This window comes from Portunus trituberculatus, chromosome 16 (genome assembly GCF_017591435.1).
Source record: "Portunus trituberculatus isolate SZX2019 chromosome 16, ASM1759143v1, whole genome shotgun sequence".
Lineage (NCBI taxonomy): Eukaryota > Metazoa > Arthropoda > Malacostraca > Decapoda > Portunidae > Portunus > Portunus trituberculatus.
The window spans coordinates 5,706,422-5,716,729 of NC_059270.1; the positions used below are offsets into that span (position 1 = coordinate 5,706,422).

The 10,308-nt window shown below is 36.6% G+C and overlaps 1 protein-coding gene across 2 annotated transcripts in view; it reads left to right on the forward strand.

Annotated features, from left to right (window-relative positions):
* The window catches only part of LOC123504644 (uncharacterized threonine-rich GPI-anchored glycoprotein PJ4664.02-like), a 43,750-nt gene extending 35,811 nt beyond the window's left edge, over positions 1-7,939 (forward strand). Inside the window, exon 9 of one of the 2 annotated variants that reach the window (XM_045255360.1) lies at positions 198-725. In XM_045255360.1, the coding sequence (XP_045111295.1) occupies positions 198-215 (18 nt within the window). In that variant the 3' untranslated portion in view covers positions 216-725. Of the gene's footprint in view, positions 1-197 lie in introns of both variants that reach the window. The other variant, XM_045255358.1, reaches the window with a different exon arrangement.
* Positions 7,940-10,308: the final 2,369 nt, after the last annotated feature.

A 10,308-nucleotide genomic window follows, 5' to 3' on the forward strand; every position in this document is an offset into this window, starting at 1 on the left:
GAACCTCTTGCAGTTGGTGAAAATCTAATACTTAATTTGTACTTAATTACCCTTTAATATAATTTTACAATTTATATACAATACAACACAAACCAATAATACACTGATATTACGTGTGATATCACATAAAATTTCCATTAACTACATAATAAATTCCATGAAGAATACAATAACGTTTTTTTTTTCTTCTGTTTCAGATACAACTGAAATTGTGAATGAAAATGGTGAGCTGACTGGTTTTGAGGAGTGGTCTGTAGATGGTGTGGTTCATACTAGTGTTGCTTCCACAAGTAATTCCTCTGTTCCTATATCTAAAAGTTTAAGTACAGTTACCACAGCTACCATAACCACTACGGCCAGCACATCCACTATGTATGATACTTTTACCACTCCTGGCACATCCACCACACCTAGTTCATCAGTTACATCTAACACTTTTACCAAGCCTAGGAGATCTACCAAACTTAAAACATTCACCAAATTTAAATCATCTTTCACACCAAACATAACAACTACATTGAACACACCTATCACACCTACAATATCCATCCCACTTGATATATCCAGCACACAAAACATACTCCCCACACAAAGTACATCCTCTACATCCAACATAGCTAATACATCAGCATTTACATCTAGCACATTTGTTGCAAATGGCACCATATCTGCTAAGCCTCACACAACCACCACACTTACCAAGACAAGTATTGCACCTCACAAAACCATTGTAACTAGCACATGCACTACACTTGTCAGCAAAACAAAATCTTGCAGTACAGCTACTTCCACTTCAACCTCACAGACTAGTATACCCATATCACTGATGTCAACATTTAGTACCATTACCACTACACAAGCTGGCTCCACAATATGTGATAGTATTTCTACATATGGTTGTAAAATCAATACTGTTGAGAGTAAAACCACTGCACAGACCTCCATACCCAAAATACATCGAGGTTTAACCAGTACTGCAGCAACAGCCCTTACTGTTGCTGCATCAAATATTGACCTTACCTATACATCTCCCACATCAGTATCACCAGACAGTTCCATCCATATATCTCCCTTAATATCCTCAGACAACACCACCCATACACTTGTTCCCATAGCATCTCCAAACACAACAATGGAAATTCGTGCCAGAGCATCACCTAGTAATACAACATCCATTGGTACTCTTCCTGATTCTTCTACACATACATTTTTTTCTATTCCACATAGTCACTCCAATATGTCTGAAGATAACAGACCTATCAGTCCAATCCCAATGTCCTTTGAACCTAAAATTCTTCAAGTGTACAACCCTGCTGATGCCCAAAAGCTGTATGACATGCTTGATTCTCCTGATCCTGACTCTAAGAAACCACACAAGAGTGTCTCTGTCATGACAAGTCAACTTTCTAACAGTGAGTTGGAAGGAGGAATTACAAAATCTCCTGACTGTACAAAAGCAGAGAACAAGTCCGAAAAAATGCATAAACAGACCAACATAGATTTTACATATGCAATTCCAACCTGTAGGATGGATAAAAATAGTGTAACAAAGATAAGGGTTAAGGATTATTGTAACTTGTTTCCACACATTTCAAAACCAAAGAATGCTAACAGTATTAGTCAGCCATCAACCACTTCAGATATGAACAGTCATCAACTGTCAACTCCATTTCTGGAGAACAAAAAAGAGGATATTTCATTTGCCATAAAATTCCTGCAGCAGCAGCAGCTTCAATATAAAAGAAACAATCAACAACCTACACAGATTAATAGCAACATATCACAAAGCTTGAAATACAGCAATGCCCAACAGTCAACACTCACTGAAGACCATGAACAACATTTAGTTGTAATTGACAACAAAGAGCAACAACCAATTTCAGTCTCTACTAACATACAAAGTTTATCTACGCTTAACAAAAGCAACTGGCCAGCATCGTGCAATATACAACAGCCGGTTGTACCCTTTGGCAGTAGTCAACAATCATTATCAGTAAACAGTAACCGGCAGCAGCAAATTTCAGGCAACAGTAAAAGCCAAAAGATACCAGAAGTCATTGGCAGCACTAAGCGACAATTCCTTGTCTTGAGTAGTAATGCACAATGCTCAGCATTGAACAGTAGTAACCAGCAGCCAACACCAGGCAACAACCAAGACTCAACTCCAGTTCCTAACAAGATTCAACAGTCAGCTCCGCTCATGAACAATAAGCAGCCATCAATTTCAGTTGTCAGTAGTAGCAAATTGTTAGCTCAACCCACAATTTGCAGACACCAGCCAACTCCTGTTACCACTAATAAACAGTTGTTAACTTCGCTTGGTATTGTTAAGCAGCAGTCAAGTTTAATCATCAACAACAAGCAACAGACCATCCCAGTCTTCAGTAGCAGGCAACAGACAGACCCAGTTGTCAGCAGAAGACAACAAACCACTCTAGTCTTCAACACCAGGCAACAGACTACCCCAGTCTTCAGCACCAGGCAACAGACTACCCCAGTCTTCAGCACCAGGCAACAGACTACCCCAGTCTTCAGCACCAGGCAACAGACTACCCCAGTCTTCAGCACCAGGCAACAAACAGGCTCATTTGTCAACAGTAGGCAACAAACAAACCCACTTGTCAGGACCACCCCAGTCTTCAGTACCATGCAACAGGTGGACCCAGTTGTTAGATACCTGTCAACTTCAGTTACCAGCAGCAAGGAACAATCAGCTTTACACATGAACTCAAGTTATAATCAACAGCCAGCCCCAGTCATCAGCAGCAGGCAACAGTTGACAGCTTCTCTAAGCTCCAAAGAACAGTCAACTCCAGGGACAGATAACAATCAGTTCATTCCAGTGATGAGTATACAGCAGTCACTTACAGATGTAAGAGATCAGGACCAATCTTTGCCATCTCCTGGTATAAAATGCCAGGCAAGTCAGTACAAAGTCAATGATCAGCAAATCAAATATGTTATGAGTAATTATGAACAGATGACTACAAACAGGAGTGATGACAATAAGACTTATCCAGACAACCATCATGTAATTAGAACCATAACTAAAATCCCCCATGCAACTTCAGCTGTGAGTAATCTCCAAGAATCACCTCCAGTGATGAGTAAGGTCCAACAAAAAAGTTCACACATGACCAGTGTTTATCATACCATTCCATTAGTGGGTGAAAACCAGCCAAAAATCTCACATACGGGTCATGTTGAGCCAATAATTCAGCACACAAGTATTGAATACTTAATTCCGGAGAAACAAATTATTCCCATCATAAGCAACACACAACTGACATCAATACCTACAACCTTGACAGAACCAGTACTGACTGTGAGTAACATGCAGCCTGATTCTTCTACAGTGCCACAAGTTAGCTATAGTATGTTAGCACCAGTAGTGACCTCACATACAAATGAAAGTCTTAAAAAACAATCTGCTTCTGCACCATGGCAATTTATAGCTTCACCTCATAGAAACACTGAGCCACAACAATATATGATGATTTTACCCAAGGAAATAGAACACAAGACACCAGAGTTAACAGTAAAGTCAATGGAAAAAGTGAAGTCAACAATGCATGTGAAGGATAGTACAAGTTATGGGAATAAAAGCAATCGTGCAAAAGTGGAAGGTAGACAAATTAAGCAGACTGCCAGGAAGTCTACAAAAGCCCGTCCCACCAAAAGTAAACTTGCTGCACAACTTGACAAGCTGTTTGTTGATGTTGGGATATTAAGCACCGAGACACAGCATTCCATGACAGAGAATAATGAGATTGTTTCTGAAGCTGACAGAATAAAAGGTGGAGTAACTGATAATTCAGCAGGTATGCCAATGACTTGGGATTTCTCATCAAATGAGACTAATTGTGACAAAAATAATTTTCTACAGCCCCAGGTATTGAGTGGCCTTCCTGAAATGGCAAATGCATCAAACACTGTACAAAGTTTCAATAACATTTCAGATAGCACCAAGGTCAGACCACCACCTCCTTTGAAGCAGTTCTTTCCCCAAACTAAAAGAAAGGTAACCAGGGTTACTTGTCCCCCACTAACACCTTTACATAAAATGACTAAGCTTTCACCAGAAGCGTCTGAATATTGGCGCTCATCCAGTACCAAAAAGACAGACATCATCTAATCTTTCTGACAACAGTTCCAGGTTCCTTCCCCCAGCTACATGATTAGGAACACTATATCTCAAAATATGGACTAGTGAGCATCTACTATGTATTATACTAATACTGTACGACACATTTCCCTATTGTAAGTATGTAGTACAGTCAAACTTTGCATTACAAGTTTAATTAGTTACATGACTAAGCTCATTCTGCAAATCAGCAAGGAAGACAATAGAGTTGATTGTTATCATTTGGAAGGAAAGTCTTAGGGCCACACAACTACAGTAATTATTGTAAAATGATTAAAAGAAAAATGCTGAGAAAGCACAATAGGGATGTTTCTCCAATGAGATATCCATGTAGGCTGAGCGAGTGGTGGTCATGTTTGTCAGGAGAGTGAGTGACAGCCTAACAGTCACTGTATGAACCTTGCTCGCAATATAGATTTTCATTCATAGAACAAATAGATTTGCTCAAGTCTTGACTTATATCACAAATTACTCATTATCTGGTGATGTTTAATGAGGGGTTCCACTGTAGTTTAGGGCCACATCTATGCATCTGTTGCCTAATAGATAAATGAATGCTGCCAATTTAAATGCAATTGAATTTGAATTCCAATGGCAATTTAAAGTGAAATATTTGAGGTTATTTATTAACTTTTTGTGTACCAAGTAATATTTTTAGATAACACTAAAAACTATAAATTCAAGTTTTCTTTAATATCATGAATTTCATCATGCTGTCCTTCTTTACATTATTTTCATTTGCCAATAAGTAGCCCAATCATTTAATTTGTCAAGGTCTTGTTGTAGGGCATCACAGTCTTTCTAATTTATCACTCCATTATTTTGGCTTCATTTGCAAACATACTTATATAGCCTTCCTTCTATGCCTTCAACCATGTCATTAACATATGCATATTGCAAACATAATTAGTGCCAGGACACATCCTTGTGGAACAATGCTTATTACCTTTTTTCCAGTTTGATTTGTTATTCTGAATTACTGTCGTTATTTCTCTATTACATAAAAGTCCTCCATCCATTCTAAAATTGTTTACCCTGATGTCCATCGTGTGTGTGTGTGTGTGTGTGTGTGTGTGTATTTACCTAATTGTACATTACAGGGTTCAAGCGGTGACCTGTCTCCATATCTTATTTTATTCAAATTTTTCTTAAATTGTGCACACATTCTTCTGCTACAATGTCATCATTCAAGCTGTTCCAGATGTACACCATCATATGTGGAAAACTAAACATTTTATTGTTTTTCAAACATTGACTTTTCCTGATCTTTGAGTCCTCTTGTCTGTCTATCTCCATCTTCAATCAGTGATACCAGATCTTGTCTAACTATCTTTTCCATACTGTTCACTAACTTGTACATCATTATTAGATCTCTCTCCCATCTATTCTTCAAAGTTAGTAGTTCCATTTTCTTTAGTCTACCTAGTCTACCTTCATAGGGAAGGTTCTTTATTTCTGGCACCATCTTTGGGGCTATCCTTTGGATTCTTTCTAATTTCCTGATGTCCCTTAGCATTTGTGCTGGATATTCAAATCTAGGTCTTATAATTGTGGTTATGATCTTTCTCATCATAATCTTGTCCATGTAGTTAAATACCACACTGATATTTGTTAGTCTTATATGTTGAAGCAAGTAACCCATTCATGTGCCTTTCTGGTTTCAGGATGTCTTGTATAATCACTCCCACGTCTTTCTCTTCCGTCTTTTTCATTATAACCTCTTCTCCAATTTTGTACTCCAACATAGGCCTTCTATTACTTTTACCCATTTCCATTACATGACATTATTTAGCATTAAATTCTTATTTCCACATCCATTCCCAGATGTTATTGATATCCTACTGCAATTCCATACAATCCTCATTGTTCCTTATTACTCTCAAGAGTTTTGCATCATCACCAAACAAATTTATGTAGCAACTCAGGTTCTCCTGTATATTGTTAAAATATATTTGAAACATTGGTACCAGCAATGACCCCTGTGGTACACTAGTTACTGTGCTCCAACTTGATAGGGTGTCTCTTATCAGTCCTCATTTGTCTCCCTATTAACTAGTCCCTCATGATACTTCCCAGTATTCTTCCTATATGTTCTATTTTCCATAGGAGTCTTCTATGTACTATGTCAAAAACATTTTTTATATCTAAATACACTGTATCCACCCATCCATCTCTCCCTTGTACCTCATCTGTTGTGTGTGTGTGTGTGTGTGTGTGTGTGTGTGTGTACTCTTACTCATTTCACTTTCTGCTATATAGTAGTTTCCATATTGCCAAATTATCATCAAATGATTTACTCCCATCATCCATTCTCACACCAATCTTAAAATATTTGATATGAATTCAATGTGCAGGAGATGTTGCTTCATTATTCACAAACCTGTATTAAGTGTGATGTCAGCAAATTAGCCTCTTGAAAATCAAATGATGCTTACACTGTATTATAATAATCAATACATATACAGTGGATCCTCTAATTATGAGAAAATTTTGAGATGCGAGCTGTCACTTGGTTCATTTGACCACAAGTTCCAGGTACATATACTGCTGCAAATTGGTGAGTCAAATGCGACATCCACCCAACACCCCACTTCCAATGTGTTCAGTTCACGTCTTTTACCATGAAAGTATTTCTCGTGCTGTGTGAACATCTCATGTTTTTAATGAAATTTTTGGGGAATAAATTTCTTTTATATCACCTTGAATGCTAAGCCCCACCTCCACCCTCCACCTTACACCAGCACCTTCCATTACCCCAAGATGTTTCATCTCCATGTAAATACAACTAGTTTATTTCTTTACTTTCTCTTTTGTTATTTCTTATTACCTATGTTTTTATACAATATTTTTTGTAAATAATTTTTCTTGTCTAAAAAACATAAAAAAATGCTTGTGTGGAGGGTTGGGACAGATTAATGGGATTTCAGTTAATTTCAATGGGGAAAATTTATTTGATATATGAGCAAATTAAGTTATGATGTCTGCCATGGAGCCAATGAAACTCATAAGTCAAGGTACCACTGTACGTATTTAATGATTTACTTCAAAGAATACTACTATAATGCTACAATGTTAAGTCATTGTAAATTGATCTATAACAATATATATATTTTTGTAAAGACAGTTTTCATTGATAGGCTCTATTTTTATACATATTGAAGTGAAAATTGTTTAGCAGAAATACTTTAGACTGAGAGTGTCATGAAGTCTGGTTTTCTCTACATTTCATGATATAAACTCACTCATTTCATGATGGAATTACATTCAGGTAGAGAAAAATATGAAATACTGTATACTGAAAAATACATTACTCAACATTTGAATATAATATTTCTAATAATGTAATTCAGTTACATATGCATGATATAACTGCATTTATTCTATGTTGTACTATCATGAAAAATGTGAATTAATTGTAGAAAATATCATAACTTGAAGAACTTTCAGATTTTGTATGTTTATAATTCTTAATTTGGATGAATTTATCTTGGTGTTATATGAATTTATTGAGACCTCGGCAGCTGTAACAGATTGTAGGATAAATGTTTTACTTGCCTCAGGGACTTGATGTAAGAATGTATTATCTTATACAGTGAAGATGTTACAAATAAATATTACCATATTATGATGATTGGATGTAGTATTTGATTTTCTAAGAGCTACAGCTATCCGAGAATATTTTGCCTAAATAAAACACTGTACTACAATGTTATAAGATTTATCCAATTTTGCAGGATATTCTTCTCTTTCTCACTGTAATTTTCATCCCCATGGAAATAAAATTTACTGCTAATGCACAATATTTTCCTATGAATCATGTCTTACAAGAGGGATCAGTTATGATTCAAGTCATACTCCAATGCAAGAATTTCAACCTGTACAATGTTTAGTACATACATGTATACTATATCATTTTGAGCCATATTATGCCCTTCAATTTTGTTTGTATACATATAAGACTTGTCATTAACAGTAACAAGGAATATGAGTATCTATCTAGTAATTTATTTGTTTTTATTTAAGAGGGGAAAACTGGCCCTTGCAGATCAGAGTTAGACCCTCCAATCCCCTCAAAACAATGGAATAATTGTCTTGAAACCTTCCTCTTAAATAAAGTCAAGTCATAAGAAGGTGAAAATACAAAACCAGGAAGGGAGTTCCAAAGTTTATCCAAGAAAGGTATGAATGATTGAGAGTACTAGTTAACTATTGCATTAATGAGCTGGACAGGGGAAGGGTGAAAGGAATAAAGTCTTGTGCAACAAGGCCACAGGAGGAGGGGAGGCATGCTGTTAGTAAGATCAGAAGAACAGCATGAAAATAGTGATATATGGCAAGAGATGCAATGTTTCGGCGGTGACAAAGAGGCTGAAGATGTCCCGAGTGGGTGGGGAGGGGGGAATCCAATTTCAAAAATTTTTGTTGAAACTCATCCATAGATGCCCTCTGTTAAGGCCTAATGTATGGACTGGCAACAAACAATAACCAAATAGAAAAAAATTACTTATTTGCATCTTTAGTACACCCTCACATGCATAGGTTGCCAGGTGTCAACATTCATTGAGTCTTTGGTGACATGATCAGCTCTGTTCTTGGAATAATAAAAATATTTCATTCATAGTGTAGTACTTGTAATGATGAGTGCAAGGCAAACAAGTCACAGTGATATCATTCAATCATAGATATTCATGTCTCAGGCTTGAATGGTGTAAACATAGCAAATCATGTAAGGGGAAATGTCAAACATGCAGAAGCCCATATGAAAATTTGTCAAAGGAGGCATTGAGGATTTTTCTTTTCATCTCCACTGCAATACTGATGATAAATCTTTAAACACATGTCCACAGGGAAAATTGTAGTGTCTTTATAACACTATCATTGCAAAAGGAGAAAAAAATTAAAGCCAGTGCCCAGATATTGTGAAACACATTATTCCAGTGAACATTTGCCTTGCTAAGGATGCCATCCTGTAACTGGAAACAAAATTCCAAGGCAGACTTTCATAATGTAATTCAGGGTCACCTTTCCAAGACTAAGATGTACAACCCAAAGTGGCTGCAGTATTCCATTCAACCATGGTATATAACATCTTGAGAGGAAGGATAAGAAGAAAGATTTGATGATGTCAAAAGCAGTAAATACACATGGTAAATTGTGAAAAGAACTAAAATTAAAGAGGAAACAGAGGAAGTCAGAGAGAGAGAGAGAGAGAGAGAGAGAGAGAGAGAGAGAGAGAGAGAGAGAGAGAGAGAGAGAGAGAGAGAGAGAGAGAGAGAGAGAGAGAGAGAGAGAGAGAGACCTACAATGAAAAAAAAACATTGAAATTATGATAAGACCATCTTGTCAAGGGATTGTTCTAAAAGGAAGGGAATGCAGCCTCTGCTGGTAAAACGAAATACTTTTTCCATTGAAATAGTATTCCTGATAATCCTCAGCAGGGAAGTGTGCTTGAATACATTTGAGATGCAGGGGCATAGACTAGCTGAACTAATCATAGGGGTCTGCATATATTTATTCTACTTTTTACTTTTTTTTTTTTTCTTTGAGAAGTAATCAATAATCTAAGGTATATATTACCCACTGAAGCACTCAATATCTTTCATCAAAGTCATAAATCTGATACAAAATGTAGGGAAGACAAGATCAAATAACACTATGAATGCCCAATCTCACAATATTTTTAGTTACAAAATCATGTACATATCATGAAACCATCACTTAACAGTTTTACAAGGAAGGTGATTGCATGATTACTTTCAAAAGTCCTCGTATGTTTGTGAAGTGCAGAAGAAATTTGAAGGCAATACGCATAAGTAGTGAGCTCATTACTCATATTGTGACATAATGATGAAGTGACATGGTGATATAACTTGATGTGTGCTGTACAGTACTGGTAACAATGAATTATTTCATACATCATGATGCCACCAAATAGAATGTTCATACTCATAACAAAGAAGAGGGAATAAATGAATTTGTAGCTTTAAAGTTTCAGTCCATAATTATAGTAGAACCAAACTAACTTGGTACTTTAGGCATTGGCTGCACCTGTCCTGCATTATTGTCACATTTATACTCAACATCCATATGGCAATCTCTCTCTCTCTCTCTCTCTCTCTCTCTCTCACTCACACTTTCATCTTTTGGCTTAATTCATCTAAAAT